Source organism: Rhincodon typus, chromosome 38 (assembly GCF_021869965.1).
Source record: "Rhincodon typus isolate 14 chromosome 38, sRhiTyp1.1, whole genome shotgun sequence".
Lineage (NCBI taxonomy): Eukaryota > Metazoa > Chordata > Chondrichthyes > Orectolobiformes > Rhincodontidae > Rhincodon > Rhincodon typus.
This window is the reverse complement of record NC_063369.1, coordinates 16,849,918-16,870,246: the sequence shown is the minus strand read 5'-3', so window position 1 is coordinate 16,870,246 and position 20,329 is coordinate 16,849,918. Positions and strand designations below refer to the sequence as shown.

Below are 20,329 nucleotides of genomic sequence, written 5' to 3'. Positions count from 1 at the left end.
GGTCGGATTGCAGATGGCGGAAGTGTCGGAGGATGATGCGTTGGATCCGGAGGTTGGTGGGGTGGTACGTGAGGACGAGGGGGATTCTTTTTTGGTTGTTGTTGCGGGGACGGGGTGTGAGGGATGAGTTGCGGGAAATGCGGGAGACACGGTGGAGGGCGTTCTCGACCACTGAGGGGGGGAAGTTGCGGTCCTTGAAAAACGAGGACATCTGAGATGTATGAGAGTGGAATGCCTCATCCTGGGAGCAGATGCGGTGGAGGCAAAGGAATTGGGAATAGGGGATAGCATTTTTGCAGGAAGGTGGGTGGGAGGAGGTGTATTCTAGGTAGCTGTGGGAGTCGGTGGGCTTGAAATGGATATCGGTTTCTAGGTGGTTGCCCGAGATGGAGACAGAGAGGTCCAGGAAGGTGAGAGAGGTGTTAGAGATGGTCCAGGTGAACTTAAGGTTGGGGTGGAAGGTGTTGGTGAAGTGGATGAACTGTTTGAGCTCCTTGTGGGAGCACGAGGCGGCGCCGATACAGTCATCAATGTAACGGAGGAAGAGGTGGGGTTTAGGACCAGTGTAGGTACGGAAGAGGGATTGTTCCACGTAACCTACAAAGGGGCAGGAATAGCTTCGGCCCATGCGGGTACCCATGGCCACCCCCTTTGTCTGTAGGAAGTGGGAGGAATTGAAAGAGAAGTTGTTGAAGGTGAGGACGCGTTCAGTTAAGCCTTCCTGCTCCTATGATGCTGCTTGGCCTGCTGTGTTCATCCAGCTCTACACCTTGTTATCTCTTATAATAGATTTAAAGTGATGTGCAAACAAGGCAAGGGTGATGTGAGAGAAACCTTTCTCACTCAGCGAACAATTAGTGTTTGGAATGTACTGCCTGGAAATGGGAGGAACAGGTTCAATTGACCCATTCAAGAGAGCATTGGATGATTATTGGTATAAAAATGGTCTGCAGTGACATGGGGAAAAGGCAGGAGATGGGCTCTAGATAATGAACCAGTGTGGGCACAATGGGCCAAATGGCCGTTCTTCTGCTTTGCAACAATTCTGAGATTCTGGAAGTGTTTGGGGGGTGTCACACACTAGGGGCCACCTTAGGTTTTTGCCTGGGAGTGACAGGAAGGCTGGGGGGGCAGCTTTGGGAGGCGGCAGATAGAGGGGGCAGAGGAGGAGGCTACTGCGGTAAACAAAACCAACTCTTTTTATTCTGTCTTGCAGGCGATCTTGTTTTACATCCTGCAATGCTCTCACTGGATAGGTAGCTGCTTCCCATTGCTTCAGAAAGCTTCAACTCCCTTTGTGTTCTTTGTGAGGTAGCATTGGTAGAATAAAAAGCCATTGCTTTTACATCAGAATAACAGTAATCTCTGGTTGAAAGCAAACAGGAGGCTGCATTGTGAGCAGCAAATACAGTGAACTAGATTGAAAGAAATACAAGTCGTTTGCAGCTTCACCTGGAAAGGGTATTGGGGCAAACAAAAACAGAAATTACTGGAAAAACTCAGTGGAGAGTTTGTGGAGAGAAAGGAGAGCTAACGTTTCGAGTCCAGTGACTCGTCCTTCAAAACTGGGTATTGGAGGCTTGGTCAGCGAGGAGGGAGGAGGTAAAAAGGGAAGTGTTAAACCTCCTGTGATCAGATCAGTAGGTGGGAGGGGGATGAGATGTTGGGGGTGATAATGGAATGGACCATAGAGTTGCAGAGGGAATGATCCCTTTGGAAGTCTGACAGGGGAAGGGAAGATGGGTTTGGTGGTGGATTCACACTGGAGTTTTGAATTAATGCTCTCATCACTTAACCCAAATCTTTCAATCTATTTGAGCTTTATTTCCAGGAGGGAAACATTGAGCTCACCATTCATTTAATTCACAATTATACTTCTTGGTCTATCATAAAACTCACTCTTTCCCATTCACAATTAAAATGTAGCAGCCTTGGTTATAAGCCTGAGCCCACCAGGTATCAAACTGTGGCTCAACTTGTAGAACGTAGGCCTCTGAGCCAGAAGCACACGCATTTAAAATAAAACCAGAAGTTGCTGGAGAAACTCAGCAGGTCAGGGCAGCAGCTATGGAGAGAGAAACAGTCAACGTTTTGAATCTTCTGCAGAACTGGAAGGGTTCCAATGAAGTCATATTAGACTCAAGACATTAACTCTGTTTCTCTCTCGACAGATAGAATCATATAGGCCTTTGGCCTGACTCGACCATGCACAACAAGTTTCCTGAACTAAACTAGTCCCATTTGCCTGTGTTTGGCCCATATCCCTTGAAATCCTTCCTATTCATGTACCTGTCTAAATATCTTTAAATGCTGTAATTGTACTCGCCTCTATCACCTTCTCTGGCAGCTCATTCCATATATGCACCGTTCTCTGTGTGAAAACATTGCCCCTCAGGTATTTTATAAATCTTTCCCCTCTCACCTTAAACCTATACCCTCTCGTTTTGGACCCTCACTACCCTGAAGAAAGGACCTTGGTTGTTCACCCTATCTATGCCTCTCATGAATTTATAAACCTCCATATAGTCACCCCTCAGCCTCCTATGATCCAAGAAAATAAGCCCCAGCCAGTCCGGCCTTTCCTTTTAACTCAAACCTTCCAGTCTCGGTAACATCCTTGTAAATCTTTTTTGTACCCCTTCCAGTTTAATAATATCCTTCCTATAGCAGGGAGACCAGAGCTGTACGCAGTACTCCAAATGCAGCCTCACCAATGTCATATACATCTGCAATATGACATCCCAACTCCTATTTTAGGGCAGTACTGAAGGTGCTGCTCTGTCTGAAGTGCTATCTTTTGGCAGAGATGTTAAAACAGGACTCTGTCCCTCTCTCAGATGGATATAAATGATCCCATGGGAGTATTCAAAGGACAGATGAGATATCTCCATAGGTCAATTTCATCTCTTGAGGAATTAGAAAGGTTATCTTGTCACAGGTATTGCTCAGTGGTTAGCACTGCTGTCTCACAGAACCAGGGACCTGGCTTCAATTCCACCCTCGGGCGACTGTCGGTGTGGAGTTTGCACATTCTGCCCGTGTCTGCGTGGGTTTGCTCTGATTTCCTCCTGCAGCCCAATGATATGTAGGTTGGGTGGATTGGCCAAGCTAAATTGCCCATAGTGTCCAGGGATGTGCAGGCTAGCTGAGTTAGCCATGGGAAATGCAGGGTTACAGGGACAGGGCAGGGGCTGTGTCTGGATGAGATGCTCTTCAGAGGGTTGGTGTGAACTTGATGGGCTGAATGGCCTGCTTCCATGCTACAGGGATTCTATGTTTATCTCAGTGCAGTTCATGAGATTTTGCTCTGCTCTATTTGGCACATTATATCCCAACATTACAGTAGTGATTGAATTTGACTGGTTGTACAAGGCTTTGGACATCTTGGGGTTAACATTGAACATAGAACTATACAGAGCAGGAACGGGCCCTTCAGCCCACAATGTTGTGCTGAATATGACCCAAAATCAAACTAATTCCTTCTGCCTGCCATTGGTCCACATCCCTCCATTCCTTGCATATCTGCTGGTTGTGACAAATGCTATAGAAGTACAAATTCCTCCCTTCAAATTGAAACTCCATTTACATTGGCAACTTACCCTCTAATGGCTTTTCCATTTCGGACATGTTTGGATTTTTCCTAATTCACGTGCAGGATCTGGGCATCGCTGGCTGGGTCAGTATTGATTGCCCACACCACAGTTGCAGGCTCTGGTGAGCTGCCTTCTCAAACTGCTGCATCCTGCTGTTTATTCACTCAATGCTAATTCAGCAAGCATCAATCACCTGTTATGGAACAGACTAAACTCCCTCAAAACATTCAGAAGATAGTGTAGACCCTAAACTTTCCTTATTTTAAAGGTAAATGCAAGGTGTTGCGTTCCAGATGGTCAAACTGCTGGATTTTAAGGCAAAACATACTTCAGTCATCCACTAAAGTTAAAAAACAACAACAGAAGGAAGGTGAGTGACTTCCATCTTTCCTCTTATTGACGGGGACTCCCTTAGAGCCAGGGGCTCGGATGGAGAGCAATTTGTTAGATGCGTCCAGGAGGGCTTTTTGAGATAGTATGTTGACAATCCAACCAGAGAGGAGGCAATATTAGGCTTGGTATTAGGGAATGAGCCAGGGCAGGGTGATCAATGTTTCAGTACGAGAGCATTTTGGGCTTAGTGACCAAAACTCCATAGGATTTCGAGCTGTCATGGACAAAGACAAGAGTGGCCCTTGGGTGAAGGTGTTTCATTGGGCAAGGGCCAAATACATCTGAATTAGACAAGAACTGGGGAATGTGGATTGGGAGCAGTTATTTGAGGGCACATCTACGTCTGGAATGTGAGCGGTTTTTAAAGACATGTTGATTAAAGTGCAGGGCAAACAGAAAGATAGGAATGGCAGGATTCAGAAACCATGGATGACAAGGGAAATTGTAAGCCTAGTCAAAAGGAGAAAGGAAGTATACAAAAGTCTAGGCAGCTACAAACTGACAAAGTCATTGAGGAGTATAGAGAAATTAGGAAGGAACTTAAACGTAGAATTAGGAAGGCAAAAAGGCAATGAAATATCTTTAGCAAACTGGGTCGAGGTGAATCCCAAGGCTTTTTATGTATATGTTAGAAGAAAGAGGGTAACAAGGGAAAGAATAGGCTCCCTCAAGGACAAAGGAGGGAAGTTATACATGGAGCCACAGGAAGTGGGAGAGATCCTGAATGAGTACTTTGTATCAGTTTTCACCAAGGAGAAGGGATGAGTGTGTGAATATTCTAGAGAATGTAAATACATTGAAAAAGGAAGTTTTGGGTATCCTAAATTGCAATAAGTTAGACAAGTCCCCGGGACCAGATGGGATCTATCCCAGGTTTCTGCGAGAGGCAAAGGGAGAAATAATTAGGGCATTAGCAGATATCTTCACATCCTCCTTGACCACAGGCAAAGTTCCAAAGGCCTGGAGACTAACCAATGTTGTTCCCTTGTTTAAGAAAGGAAGCAGGGATAATCCAGGAAACTATAGGCCCGTAAGCCTGATATCTATGGTGAGAAGCTCTTGGGGAAGATATTGAGAGACAAGATATTTGCGCATTTGGAGGAAAATGGACAAGTTAGTGACAGGCAGCATGGTTTTGTCAGGGAAAGGTCAAGTCTCACCAACCTGATTGAATTTTTTGAAGAAGTAACGAGGATAATTGATGAGGGAAGGGCTGTGGATGTAGTTTATATGGACTTTAGTAAGGCGTTTGATAAAGTCCCACATTGCAGGTTGGTACAAAAACTAAAATCACAAGGGATTCGGGGTGGCCTGGCTAGATGGATAGAAACCTGGCTTGGTCATAGAAGACAGAGGGTAGTGGTGGAAGGATGTTTTTCACAATGGAGACTGGTAACTAGTGGTGTTCAGTAGGGGTCAGTCTTAGGTCCTTTGTTGTTTGTAGTATACATTAATGATCTGGAGGAAAATGTGGGTGGTCTGATTAGTAAGACCATAGAATTCCTACAGCGTGGAAACAGGCCTTTCAGCCCAACAAGTCCATGCCAACCCTCAGAGTACCCACCCAGACTCATCCCCCTAATCTACACATCCCTGAACACTACAGGCAATGTAGCATGGCCAATCCATCTAGCCCGCACATCGTTGGACTGTAGGAGGAAACCAGAGCACTGGGAGGAAACCCATGCATACACGGGGAGAATATGCAAACTCCACACAGACAGTCACTCGAGGGTGGAATCAAACCCAGGTCCCTGGCGCTGTGAGGCAGCAGTGCTAACCACTGAGCCACCGTGCCACTCTGAAGTTTGCTGATGACACGAAGATTGGTGGAGTTGCTGATAGTGCCGACAATTGTGAAAGTATACAATAGGATATAGGTAGATTGGCGATTTGCACATAGAAATGGCAGATGGAGTTTAATCCAGACAAAAATGTGAGGTGATGCATTTTGGAGGGTCAAATTTAGGTGTGAATTATATTGTAAATGGCAGAACCCTTAGGAATACTAACATTCAGATGGATCTGGACGCGCAGATCCACAGTTCCCTAAAAGTGGCAACACAGGTAGCCAAGGTGATTGAGAAAGCATATGGCATGCTTGCCTTCATCATCCGGGCCATGGAGTACAAGAGTTGGCAAAACATGTTGCAGCGATATAAAACCCTGATTAGGCCGCATTTGGAGTATTGTGTGCAGTTTTGGTCACCAAATTACCAGAAGGATGTGGAACCTTTGGAGAGAGTACAGAGAAGGTTCACCAGGATGTTGCCTGGTCTCCAGGGCATTGGCTATGAGGAAAGGTTAAAAAGACTATGATTGTTTTCACTGGAAAGACAGCAGCTGAGAGGGGACCTGACAGGGGTCCACAAAATTATGAGAGGCATAGATAGGGTGGATACTCAGAGGCTTTTTCCCAGGGTTGAAGTTTCAATTACAAGGGGGAACAGGTTCAAGGTGAAACGAAGAACGTTTAAGGGAGATGTGTGAGGGAAGTTTTTCACAGAGGGAATGGTAGGAGCCTGGAACACACTGAGGTGGTGGAAGCAGGCATGTTGGCGACATTTAAGCGGCATCTGGATGGTTACATGACTAGGGAGAGAATAGAGGGATAAGGGCAGAAGGTTTGTTTTCTGGATTAGTTGGGGTATGATGATCAGCAAAGCTTGCGATTTCAAATAAACCTGTTGGACTATAACCTGGTGTCGTATGATTTCTGACTTTATCCACCCCCGCCCAACACCAGCGCCTCCACATCATGTTGATGGTGTTAGACAAAGCAGTTCTGATGGACTTTATGTGCCAGTACACCTTGTTGAGGTGAATTATCTTCCTCTGCAGTCCACCTGCTACATAAATGACAGAAGGAATATGTGTGCAAGTCAAAGGGGATGGTAAATCAAGCATGCTAAGAAACAGGAGATGGGACAGAGGTGGCATAAGTGGCATAGCACTTTTCGTTGGAGAAAATGGGTGAAACATTTATGATCTGAAGGTGTTTAAGGCTGCAAAATTCCAAGTAGACACATTAAGTGCTGTTCCTTGAGTTCCATTGGAACAGTGTAGGAGGCTGAAGAAGAGAAGTCAGGTGGGTCAGAGGATTAATGTGGGTTAAATAAAGATTAATAGTAATCCTCCCTGGGCAAATCTGACTTTGTAACAGCGGCTGTTACAGAGATGGTCATTCACTATGGCAGACCTGTTTGAAGGAGTAACCTTGATAGTGAACAACAGAGACCGGGACCAGCTGGACACCCCCCAGCAGCTGGAGAACAAAGTGCGTAACAAGCTGGTGCTGCTCTATTTCGGGTCCAGGGAGTGCCCGAAATGCCAGGAGTTCACCCCTGTGCTGCAGGAGTTCACTAACCAGTTGCTGGATGAGTTCTATGTGGAACGGGCAGCTCAGCTGGTGCCTGTGTATGTCTCCCAGGATCAAACGGAGGAGAAGGAGCAGCAATACCTTAGGACACTGCACAGGAAGTGGCTCTATCTACCTTTCCAGGACAAGTACAAGAGGTAAAGGCATTGCTGCGGTGGAACAGGGAAGGTTAAAATTTTTTTAAAGAATGTGCAGTAGAGGCAGGTGCAAGACACAAGGGGGCAGTAATGAGACAAATGAAGAAACAGAAGATGAGCCCAATTAAACTGCAGTTACAGCAGAACTATTACAAATAAGAATTACGAGTTTTTTTTCATTCATTCATGTGATAAGAGCATCACTGGCTAGGCCACCATTTACTACTCATCCCTAATTGCCTAGAGGGCAGTTAAGAGTCAACCACATTGTTGTGGGCCTGGAGTTACATGTAGGCCAGACCAGGTAAGGATGACAAATTTCCCTCCCTGAAGGACATTAGTGAACCAGATTGATCTTTCTAGCAATCAACATTAGTTTATGGTCATCATTAGACTTCTAATTCCATATTTTTATTGAATTCAATTTCCACCATGGTAGGATTTGAACCCAGGTCCCCAGAGTCTCTGGATTAGCAATTACACCACTCGGCCATTGCATCACATTGGAGGCTTATAGTGTATTAACTTGAGTTGACATACCCTAACTCACACCAGGTTGCAATCATCCATCTCTGTTGTGCTTGCTGATCACACACATCTCCCAATCAGACATCTTGATTTTAATCTGAGATAACAATGTGTAGAGCTGGATGAACACAGCAGGCCAAGCAGTATCAGAGGAGCAGGAAGGCTGACGTTTCGGGCCGAGACCCTTCATCAGAAAAGGGGGAGGGGAAGGGGGTTTTGAAATAAATAGGGAGAGAGTGGGAGGCGGATAGAAGATGGATAGAGGAGAGGAAACAAACAGGTCGAAGAGGCGGGGATGGAGCCAGTAAAGGTGAGTGTAGGTAGGGAGTTAGGAAGGGGATAGGTCAGTCCAGGGAGGACGGACAGGTCAAGGGGGCGGGATGAGGTTGGTCGGTAGGAGATGGAGGTGCGGCTTGAGGTGGGAGGAGGGGATAGGTGGGAGGAAGAACAGGTTAGGGAGGCAGGGACGAGCTGGACTGGTTTTGGGATGCGGTAGGGGGCACAGTGGCTCAGTGGTTACACTACTGCCATACCGCGCCAGGGACCCGGTTTCAATTCCACCCTCGGATGACAGTCTGTGTGGAGTCTGAACATTCTCCTAGTGTCTGCGTGGCTTTCCTCCAGGTGCTCCAGTTTCCTCCCACATTCCAAAGATGTGCAGGTTAGGTGGATTGGCTATGCTATATTGCCCATAGCATCCAGGGATGTGTAGATTAGAGGATGGGCCGGGTCGGTGTGGACTTGTTGGGCTGCAGGGCCTGTTTCCACACTGTAGGGGTTCTATGATACTTCTGAAATGCAGTCACTGCTGTGAAGTAGGAAGTGCAGCAGCCAAAAAGCTCAATGTCATCAAGATATTTTTAAACTGATTTTGTCTAGGGGGATTGAATGTTGGTTGGGGCAGTGGGGGAAAACGTTCCGGCTGTGGATTCTTGTACATTCACCTAAGAGGGTATGCATGATTTTGCTGTGCTCAATCAGACTGCTGCAGTTGGCTACTAATCAGCAGTGACTACAATTCCAAATATTTTACTGGCCAAGAATAAACCATGGCATGAGTGAGTCAAAAGGCATTATGCAGATTCTCACTCCTTCTTTTAAAGAGCTGATTTGAAATGGTAACATGGGCTGCAATGAATGTTGGTATTTTATTTTCTAGAGAGTTAAGAAAAATGTACAACATTAACATCATCCCAAGCATCATTGTTCTAAAGCCCAATGGAGACCTCATCACCAGAAACGGAGTGGCAGAGATCTCCACATTGGGAGTGGGGTGTTTCAAGAACTGGTGGGAAGCATCTGAGATCATTGATAGGAATTTTCTCCTGGCAGAAGACTTCGAAGACTGGACCTGGAAGAGCATGACCGATCCCTTAAGGCAGCTTAAGTACAAGATTAAGAAGACTGGGGAGGAGAAAGTCCATGAGATAGACTGAGCAATGTTGTGTGTTACAGCTCCAGCTTCCATCCAATGCTTTTTAAACGCTTTCCATGACACATCCCCCACAATTGATTATTCCCTCCTGTCACACATTAGCAAAGCTCTACTCCAAAACTAAATTGTGGACTGGAACGTAGAGGAATTCCTTTCGTAATCCTCTGTCATCTCAGATGTGAGGGGGAAAAAAAATCACTATATTATTGCAAGCAGGCTAAACTACAAAACTAGATTTATTCAAAAATAAAATTATAATAATGCAACAAGATGTCAAACACCACAATACTTATCCTATAGAATTATAATCAGTCCATAAGGTATTGATATATCCTTACTCTTGCTTTCTTGCCACAGAGGTATTTGGAAAATAAGTTCTGGTGGTAAATTTTGAGAGATCTACCTGCCAGCCCCTAGCACAATTAGTGATAAAGTGAATAGGGAACTAATGAAAATGCAGGAATACAACATGTCCTCTCCCTTATATGGAAGCATGCTTTCGAAAATAATTATTCATTTGAATTAGCTTCCAAGATAATAATTATTCTGCCCTGTAACATCTGATCCCAATCTTAAATTACCATATGTAATAGGGGCCCCTGCCAACAGCAATTGCAGAATACATCCACCAGACAACAGCCATTCATTCTGCTGCACCTGTGCATGTTACCATCTTTGATTATCAAAGGAAATCCTCTCATTGGCTCGCTTTGTAATGAGCATTAAAGCAAGATAGACAACATTCTTCCTTTTAAAGAAATCTTTCACCTGATTTAACTTCCTTCTTCCTGTAATTAATACTTGCATTTACATCCATGCACTAGTGAAGGCGAACCAGTCTATGATGTGGAAACACTGCCCATTATTTTGACCAACATTTATGCAGGCTCCTGGGCTCGGCTGTGTCTTCACCTTGCGAACCAAAATAGGCTTTATCTTGGCTGTCAGCCAGGAAGCTGGCAACTGGGGACACGCCACACAGAGATCAGGGTCAAATAGCTGAAACGAAGAACACTTACCGCCATCTCACCACTCACTCTTCTCAATGACTCTGGAAAAATTATTTAAAAATATCCCGACAATAAAGGGGAAAAAATGCACTCAAATTCTTCTTTGACTCCCTTGAGGAAAATTGTTATTCCATTAACTTCTTTCACTCTGCATTCCCTTCCTCGTCAGATACAGATGTCTCACCTTCTGGTACTCGTGCTGTGGCACTGCCTGACCACAAGCCTGCACTCTGGTTTTAGGGAATGATTATAACAGCAAAAAGCCCAGGTGATATCGATCCAATGTTAACCTCCTGCTCTTACTGATGCTCCCTTCTCTTTGAATGTCCCATTTACACAGGAACCAATGCCATTGCAGTAGCCAACTTGTACCTGTAGCAGATGGAGTTGACTATATCTGGACTGTGACCTCCAAGAGACTGTATCGGAGGTCAAGTGCTATGAGTTTTGAGATATCAATACTGCCCTTAATTCATTCTGCCTTTCAGTGTGAAAGCGGAGTGTGTGTTAATTGGAACTGAATTAACAGAGAATGATGCACTCTATGCAAAAAAAGCCTAGAAAAGATAGCAGGTAACAGCAATGAACCACAGATCCAATCTTAATTTGGTCTCCTGTTCTGATCAGTGACTATACCGACATCAGGTCACTCAAAGTAATTGAACATTAGATGCTTGGCTGATTAGGATCATTCTCCTATCCTACCATGGTGATTGTATTTAAGTACCACTGAGCAACATCTGGCCTAGATCTTTGATGACCTGGGAAATGTACAACACTCAGGCCATTTGGACCAGCATTTATGCCAATTGGTACTGACACTGGATGGTATAGACTCCATTGTCCCAGTGCTATAATGGCCACTGCTACATGGTCAAGTGCTAAAGCAGCCACTAGTCAAGAGCTAAAGGACACATTGCATGACAGGGCAGTACAGGGTTCACGGGCCCTGTCTTAATGAATACTTTGGTGGACTGGTCTCTTCTGGGATAATGCCCTCAACTCAAGTCATCGCGATCTACAACACACCTGTGCCAGTCAAAAACCACACAACTATTCTCAACTCATTTCGAGCATTTAGCCCATAGGGGCATTTCAAGTGCACATCTAAATACTTTCTGAATGTCATGATGGTTTCGGTCTCTCCTACTCTTACAGGCAGTGAGCTTCAGACTCCTGCCACCCTCTGGGTGAAAACTTTTTTTCCCTCGCATCCCTTCTAAACCTCCTGCTCCTTCCCTTAAACAGAGAGAGCAAACATCCACAAAATGACGCAACCAAGTTTGTATAAAACCTTTATTGTAAATTGCAAAGTAAACATATTTATAAACGTAAATTGTGAAATATTAAATAACGTGAAAATTTCCTAGGCATTGCTAGGATACTGGTAGTGTCGGGGTAAATCCGCCATCACACAGTCAGACCTAGTGTTCATCTCTGGCAGCCTTGTCCATTTTATAGAAAACCTTTCCTTTTTCCACGTGCAAGAAAATATTTTTGAAAATTCTCTATTGTACAATTGGCTGCAACTAAACATCAGGTAGTTAGAAACCTCAGACAGGTCATTGATATTATATCATCAATGCTGATCCATGATTAACTTTTATCAAATTACAGAATGGGAGGATAACAGGGAGCAGGGGAGTTGATTTGGAAAGGCACTGGTGGACTCAGTCCAGGAAGACAGCTGTAGGAAGTGTCACTCCTCAGTTCTCCCCCACCCTTCCTCTATTGAAAGTACTGACCCTTGCTGGGCTGTAGTCCCATTGTTGTACAGTAGGAAGCAACAGGCACTTTAATTGGAAAAGTGCTACCAGAGGAGGAGGTCTGGTGTCGCAGTTGAGTGTGTCCCTGCCGCCAAGGTTAGAGTGAGCAGGGGTTGACAGCGAAGCAAGGGGAGCTCATGACATGGCTAAACAGGTGGATTATTAAACTGAAAATTCTTCAGGCACACGCCGAAGGCAGTAAGGGCAGGAGAGATTTCTTGGCAGCAGAGAATTTGGAGCACCACCATCATTCTACCATCCTACAACTCAGTTGCCCGGCCACGTAGGACAGGTTTGGTTCAGTTGATTGACAGCCTTTGTAGATTTGAATGATGCCAATGGCACGGGGTTTGATCTCTGTTCCACTCGGGGTAGATTCAGGATCTGTATCCTTCTAGTAGACTTGTCTTTGGGCAGAGGACTCAAAAGAAAAAAGGAAGAACGTCAGTGTGGGCGAGCTAATGAGAGTGGAATGACCCAGGCTGGGAGCACCAGAGTTTCTGATTACAATCAATACTCATAAACCCAACACAGCTTAAGTCAGGTTTGCAGCACCAAAACGGAAGGGCCAGAGGAATCAGAAGGAGGAGCTCAGAGGTTAGAGTGAGGTGGACAAAAATGTACAAGTGGGTAAAAACAGGGAGATTAAAGTCAACTGTAAACATGTGTTCTACAACAAGAGATGTTGAAAAAGATCCAGGGCACCTAACGAATGCAACAAGGCTTTCCAAACCACACACTGCTGTTTTGAACGCACCTCAAAATACCACGTCTAGTCAGAGTTAGAGATACACGGCATTCCTGCAATGGAGGCTGAGCATGGAAAAGTGAAATAAAACCCCACGACTCAGATCAAAATACCACGTCTTCAACAAGGGCCTTGCTTCATCTCACTGTGTGCGTGGTCAAGTCTGAGAAGGTGAAGGGAATGGACGAAGGTTGCTGGTTCCGGTTCTCTTTCGTAATGTCAGCGCAGAGTACTGCTGCTTCCCAGCACTCTTCCAATACATTCTGTGCTGGGTTCCCCGAGGGTTGGATAGCAGGGAGGTGACCACGAATACCTGTCAGTACAGCTCGGCTCACATGGTGAAGTGCAGACCTCTAGGTTTTATACGTGCGGGAGGAAGATTAGGGGGCAGCAAGGCTCCATCTGACTTGATAAAGACCCATTTCTGGAACTTCCGGAGTTATTCCATCAGGTAAAAACCAAAAGGACAGCAGATGCAATAAATCGGGAAAAGCAGGAGCTGCTGGAAAAGCTCAGCAGGTCTGGCAGCAACTGTGAAGAAAAATCAGAGTTAACGTTCTGAGGAAGGGTCACCGGACCCAAAACGTTAGCCAATTTTTCTTCAGAGATGCTGCCAGACCTGCTCAGCTTTTCCAGCAACTTCTGTTTTTATTTCATCAGGTGCCCGAGTTCGAACACTATATCAGCATCTTGTACTGTTTAGTTTTGCACCAAAGATCGATTGCAGCTGTGCTCATGGGTCAGGAAGGTGAACTTCCACAGGAACTCTCTCAGCATGGGCTGGTTGGGCCAAATGGCCTATTTCTGTACCATTTAATCCAATGTAATCCATAGTCCATCATAACAATGGGAGTTTTAGTAGATCATCTTCAACCATGGAATGTCCTGTGGAAATTCTAAATGTTAAACTTTGTCCATTATCTCAAATGACTTCACCGTTGGTTCAGTTGATCAGGCTTTCGTACTGGAGACGGAAGGTTTTGGATTCAGTCCCCACTCTGACTTCAGCAGGTACCGCTGGGTTACACGGAGGGAAAACTTGGGGGTGAGTCTAAAGGCAGGGCTTCCCAAAGTGGGGCTTGGGGCCCTGAGTAGGGCTAAGAGTTAAAATGTTGGAGCAGCAAACAACCAAGATTCTAACTGTCTCCGTGGACCAAGCTGGGCTGCTGCTCTAATGGGCTGTTGCTCTCCCAGTTTTCACTGAGGGCACCAAGACAATTTTCAAGTCTGGGAATGGGGTCACAGTGGGAAGCGGCTCAGGAAGCACTGTTCCAACGATCCAGACGAGATGGAATATAACACTAAAGCTTTGCAATTGACTAGAGGGCGATAAAAGATAAACAAACAGTTGGGATTAAACTGCTTCACACTGTACAAAGCAAATATAAAGGATAGATCAAAATTGGGGGGGTGGTGGGGGTGGGAAGGAAGGAAGGAAGGAAGGAAGGAAGGAAGGAAGGAAGGAAGGAAGGAAGATCTCAACAGAAAATTCAGAAATGAGCTACGCGGCTACAAAAGGTAATGAGGAGTACAAGAGAGCAAAAGTGTGGAATGGGTTTCCTGACCTTTATGACTAGCTAAATGACCCAGAGAGATCTTTCAGGTCTGGGGTAATGGAACGTTCCCCGAACTGGCAGTAACTTGTCATATACAAGCAGCGTGTAGTGTCTTACATAGATTGAGACTGTCAATCTTTCCAAGACACAACGGCTGACTAATTGTGGGCCTATAGTCTAGACTGTTCCCGTGGAAAAGAAAATGCTTAATTTAGGAGATTCGGGATGGGCGGAAAAAGAGGAACAGATGTAAAACTGACTAATGCTCTGGCCATCTGTTATCCCCATAGCGACGAGGAAGTGCATTAAATTTAAATAGCAGTTGGATCCAGGAATCTGAAAGTCTTGGCATCTCGATCTGATACAAATCCAAGAGATTTATAATAGATGTAGCAGACACTGTTGTTGAAATGATATGCAGCTACCCGTTGGCTACACAACACTCCAGTAGCGGTTTCGACTTTAGAAGTGTAAAATACTGAATGGGCTAGGATTCAACCAACTCTCTGCATTTTTGTTATACATTTTCTCTATTCTCGCCCAGAATACAAAAAAATGAACCTGAAAACCAAAGTGGAATCCAAGCTCTTTGAGCAGGGCCTAATCCCAGTTTATAAACAATGTTAAGGGCATTCTCTGCATTTCTATCCATTATAAGTACTAACCATGCTGATAACCCAAGTCTGGAGAACACAGCAACTGGAGGAGTCAACAAGATGTGGAGCTGGAGGAACGCAGCAGGTCAGGCAGCAGAGGAGCAGGAAAGTCAACGTTTCAGGTCGGGACCCTTCATCAGGACTGGGTTCCTCGTCATCTCCAAGGAACTGGAGGAAACCATCAGGCCCTCAGATCTGTTACGTCATCAGTAAAGTAGGCAATAGCTGATTGGCACCTCACTTCCATTTATTTTAGGCCATAATCGCAGCATCAGGCCACTGAGTTCACGTTCATACAAAACCTTCATGTGAGTTTCTCCACAATGGAGCCAAGCCTACGGTGGTGAAGGTGGTGGTTTAAAAGAACAAGAGATTTGGCTAATGACCTCACCAACACATTCCCCAGAATGCCTGCTCCTGGGGCTACAGTAAGCTGACATGTTACTCTCAAGGCTTTCATAGGGGACAATGGGATCTCTAGGCAATTACAAAAGCGTGAGGAGCAAAAACCCAAAGGTCAAATTCAGGGAGAGGAAGATCCACCTGCAAATGACAAGATTAAAGGTGAAATAACTGTAACAAAAACTACATTTTATGATATTGCATTAAATTTGGAGTATAAACAGAATATCAAGACAGCAGAGTAGAAACACACCTTAAGGACAGCAGCACAAAGTGGGTGGTATTGAGCCAGATGGCCATGATACAGTCCCTGCTTGATATCCCTTAACACAACTGAATACTTGGCCGAGTGTACGAAAGGCTGTTGACACAAACGATGTTGCTGCCCACGTTGCAGACCTACCCTGCTAAATTACAGCACACGGAAACATGCAACTCACTCGTAGCTGTGGCCCCTGTGAGGTATTCAATCCTTTTGAGGTGGATGGTGTAGTACTAACTATTAATATACATTGAGGCACGTTGCAAAGTTAATCAACAGTTAACAGTTAGTCAGCACGACCGCTCAGCCCCAGTCACCCTGAAAACCAGTGAGGGACAGTACTGAGTGCAGCTGGGGTCCAAAAGTCATTTTAACTCATTCAAGCACGGGTCACATCCCCGTCTCCGTTTATTTCAGACACCCCGCCCACAATCTGTCATTGAAAACTGCTACAAACCAGTGAGTCACAGCTCGTCTCTAGAGGCTGAGTCAATGGGAGAGTGTGACACGTCCAGATTCTGTGCCGCTTCCCGGATTTTTGCCTGCTCCTTGGTCTTCTGCGACTTGGCACGGTCCCAGTCCGTCTTCAGGTTCTCGTTGTCCCAGACCGTGGAGGTCTCCGTGTCGCTCACGTAGCCTGGGTCACCTGTGTAATGCGTGGGGTAGATAAGGAGCGGCTCCACGGAGAAAGCCCTCAGGTCACGGTTCTCAAAGTGATCCATGTACTCTGACCTAATGGAGAAACAGAAAGCTGCACGGTTCACAAGAATACGCAAGGCAGGTGCAAACAATAAGGACCAACATTCTTGGAAAGAGAGTTGACTTTAAATGCAACTGATTCAAAGCAATAAAGGAAAAGGACATTCAGATATGTTCTGTGACAATATAGGAGGGGTCCATTCAGACCACTGAACCTGTCTGTCTATCCAGGTAGATCATAGCTGATTTGATTCTAAACTTCATTTCCCCACCATGGGTTCACAGCCACATCAAACAAAATCCAGCTTTGTAACTATCAGCCCACTCCCCTCACCCTCAATTGTATTTTAGAGGATACGATTCCAGACTGCCACCCTAAAGTGCTTCCCATCACCCTGAACTGTCTACATCTAATTTTGATGTTTAGGACCTTCATTCTGGACTCCCCTTCATTTACCCTATCAACATTAATCACCTTAAAGTCTTCCACTGGATAGGCTCAATTATCTGAATTCAAGAGAATACAAGCCAAGTCTAAGCAGCCTGAAACAAAAAAAATTTCTGGAAAAGCCCAGGAGGTCTGGCCACATCTGTGGAGAGACATCAGAGTTAACATTTCAGGTTCAGTGACCCTCCCACTGGACCCAAAACATGAACTGTGATTTCTCTCCACAAATTCTGCCAGACCTGCTGAGCTTTTCCAGCAAGTTCTGTAATTGTTTCTGATTTCCAATATCTGCAGCTCTTTCAGTTTTTATACCCAAAGCAGCCTGACTTCATTTTAGCTCATTCTGCCCTGATCTCATACTGACACAGCACCATGTCTGAATCCATCTTTAATGACTTCAACAGTCTGCAATATTCTACATGCACTGTACCCAGATCTCTGCAAAGCTGTCAAACAACTTTTATCACAAGTGGGTTAGACGAGGGTGGGTTTTACATTTAAGATTTATTTTGCTTAATTTTGTCAGCTTTACAGACTTTTTACAAATGCAAGTATTCTGATAGTGTGTCAAGAGGACATTGTTGTACTAATGCACCCATTAATGTTGTCTGACATTAACAGCCAGGCTTTGTTATATTTTAAACCAGGCAGGTTGATTCGAACAGGGTGGAGTATGTGTTTTCTGTCAGTCAGCGAAGCACAGGGCCATGTGTTTTAATACGTGTAGCTTCCAATAATACTAATTACTATGTGCCACACTTGCTTCCATTGTACGTCACATTGTCAGTTGGTTTCACAAACCCAAATTTGTGGACTACCTGATGACCATGACAACTATGAAAGCCCAGGCCCGAGTAGCCTACTTCAGCTCCCAATTTATAAGTTTGTGTCTTGTTCACCTTAGGGAAGATCTGCTACCCTCAACTAGACTGACTAACAGGAATGTAGCTAACTCTTAACCGCCCTCCGAAATGGCCCAAGCCCCTTAGTTCAAGAGGAATTAGGGATGAGCAACCAATGCTGGCCTTAGCAGTGATGCCCACAGTTCGTGAAAGGATAATTTCTTTAAAAAGTTATATACAGCCTAGGGACACCGTCGGTATCAATCACAGGGCAGTCAAGGAAGACAGATGAGAAGTCTACCTCAGTTAGAGCGGGTATCAAACCTACACTGTTGGTAGTACTCTGAACAAAAGGTCAGTCAACTGAGTAAACTGATCCTCCCACCTCAGGCTATCAAGCTTCAAGTTAAAAAGCCAGCATTCTACCCCAGAAGAAAGAGTGAGGAGCCTAACCCTTTCTTAACCTTTGACCTGCACATGTCACAGGACCACCAGTATCTCTTTTGCACAGCCCTCAGTCAACGGATAGTTCAGCAACAGGTCAGTCTGAGAGTTCATGGTACATACACTGGGTGCTTGTCATACATCACAGGCAGAAATTCATCCACAGGTAACATCTTGTTGAATGGCTTGGCATCGATGAGCTTCTGTGCCCCTTGCAGCGAGAGGACGTAACCCAGAGTCCAATAGGAGTAATCTGCCTCCACCAGATTCCGGACCCCAGGCACCGGCTTCTCCGGGTGATCCACTTGCATCCGCTTTCGGCCAATGTAGCTGCAGGAAGCAGAAATGGAGGAGGGGACTTGTGTTAAGGAGAGGAGGTGCAGCAGCTGAAAGCAAAAGGGAGGGTGAATTCCAAAATATTGCGGGGCAAACACGCCACAAGATGCAGGATCTTCGGGAGATGCTAAACGAGAAAGCTTACAGAAGATAGAGACCCAGCTGTCAATGAAGGAAACGATCATAAAGAAAAGTTAATGTGTTTAAAAAAATAGGAATAAAAACAGAAAACTCAGAAGCTGGAGAAACTCAGCAGGTCCAGCATCATCTGTGGATAGAGTAACAAATATAATGTTCTGAAGAAGAGTCATACTGGACTCAAAAAGTTAACTCTGTTTCTCTCCATGGATGCTGCCAGACCTGCCGAATTTCTCCAGCATTTTTGGTTTTTATTTCAGATATGCAGGCGAGGTGGTGGGGTATTGGTAATATCACTGGACGAGTGACCCAGAACTCCAGGCTAATGGTCCAGGGACTTGGGCTCAAATTCCAACATGGTAGGTGGTAAAATTTGAATTCAATAAAAATCTGGAATCAGGGCAGAGCCTAATGACAACCAGGTAACTCCTGCTGATTTCCATAAAGACCCATCTGGTTCACTGATGTCCTTTAGGGAAGGAAACTGCCATCCTTACTTGGTCTGGCCTACATGTGACTCCAGACCCACAGCAATGTGGTTGACTCTGAAGGAGGAATGGGCAATAAATGCTGATCTAGTCACACCCACATCCCAGAACGATTTTTGTTTAAAAAAAGCAGCATCCATAATCCTTTGCCTTCATTTAAGGAGAGAAATGGAAACAGAAAGATGAACTGAACACAAAGATAAACAGCAAAGGAAGTTGGGCAGGCTTCGTCCATTTGTTTCAGCTCAACGGATAGCAACACTGCTCTGAATCAGAAGGTCGTGGATTCAAGTCAGGCAGCAAATCCAGGCTGCCATTTCAGTGCAGTGCTGAGGGAATGCTGCATTGATGAAGGTGGTGTCTTTGAGATGCCATTCTCAGCGAGAGGTAAAAGATCCCATTGCCTTATATCAAAGAGCAGCAATTAAATTATCTTGGGGTCACGGATAATATTTGAGCCTTGGGGCTCTTGTGGTGCAGTCGTTGCGTCCCTACCTCTGAGCCAGGAGGCCCGGGATCACAACATGGCCCCATTTACAGCAACGAGGTGAGACACAGACACAGACACAGATTTTCTGGGTCATGATTGAGGGATAAATCAGGACGAACTCCACTGCTGTCCTTTAAACAGCGCCGTGGTATCTTTCACGTCCAGCGTAGGGAGCAGATGGGTGCTTACCTGAAAAGCACAACATCCTCAGTGTCAATCAGGATTACGGACTTAAATAGATTAGGAACTGAACCCACGACCTTCCGGCTCAGAGAAGAATGTGCTACTCTGAGCCACAGCTGGAACCTTTGACAGTGATGTATGGTTATTGCGCTGGGTGTAGATTGTAACACTCATCAAGTGTCCATATCACTGTGCAGAGGCAAACTTTACTCAACTTTAAATGTAACTACAGACAGTGTAGCCCAGTTCTATCACTAGTGGCTTTACCAGGGCCTCAAATCATTGCCCAAAAATATACTTCTGCTTATTCTGCTGTAGAACCCATTCTAATTATGTCAAACTACCCGCATAGTTATTAACAGAACTGGTAACAACTGACAGTTCTAGTTACAACTT

At 45.2% G+C, this 20,329-nt stretch overlaps 3 protein-coding genes across 5 annotated transcripts in view; 1 reads left to right on the top strand and 2 right to left on the bottom strand.

Annotated features, from left to right (window-relative positions):
• Nucleotides 1-10,505, bottom strand: part of LOC109921693 (very-long-chain enoyl-CoA reductase) — a 72,202-nt gene extending 61,697 nt beyond the window's left edge. The window contains exon 1 of the mRNA XM_048618032.1: nucleotides 10,485-10,505. Coding sequence (XP_048473989.1) covers nucleotides 10,485-10,490 — 6 coding nt within the window. The 5' untranslated portion in view covers nucleotides 10,491-10,505. The remainder of the gene's footprint in view (nucleotides 1-10,484) is intronic.
• On the top strand, nucleotides 7,177-9,466 carry nxnl1 (nucleoredoxin like 1). The gene is made up of 2 exons (XM_020525128.2): nucleotides 7,177-7,502; nucleotides 9,190-9,466. The coding sequence occupies exons 1-2, from the start codon at nucleotides 7,177-7,179 to the stop codon at nucleotides 9,464-9,466; spliced, it is 603 nt and encodes a 200-aa protein (XP_020380717.1).
• Nucleotides 10,506-11,756: 1,251 nt separating the features above from the next.
• colgalt1b (collagen beta(1-O)galactosyltransferase 1b) overlaps nucleotides 11,757-20,329 on the bottom strand; it is a 49,147-nt gene continuing 40,574 nt past the window's right edge. The window contains exons 11-13 of one of the 3 annotated variants that reach the window (XR_007265748.1): nucleotides 18,422-18,628; nucleotides 15,857-16,597; nucleotides 11,757-15,744 (exon numbers count right to left, since the gene is read on the bottom strand). Coding sequence is in view for 2 of the 3 variants with exons in the window: in XM_048618023.1 (XP_048473980.1) it covers nucleotides 16,330-16,597; nucleotides 18,422-18,628 (475 nt within the window). In the remaining variant the exon portion in view is untranslated. Of the gene's footprint in view, nucleotides 16,598-18,421; nucleotides 18,629-20,329 lie in introns of all 3 variants that reach the window. The other 2 variants (XM_048618023.1, XM_048618022.1) reach the window with 2 other exon arrangements.

Excerpts from the sequence above, each read along its gene's own strand:
- nxnl1 (XM_020525128.2), top strand. The coding sequence starts at position 7,177 with ATGGCAGACCTGTTTGAAGGAGTAACCTTGATAGTGAACAACAGAGAC. Across the intron at positions 7,503-9,189 it reads TTCCAGGACAAGTACAAGAG|AGAGTTAAGAAAAATGTACA; the intron begins GTAAAGGCATTG and ends TTTATTTTCTAG.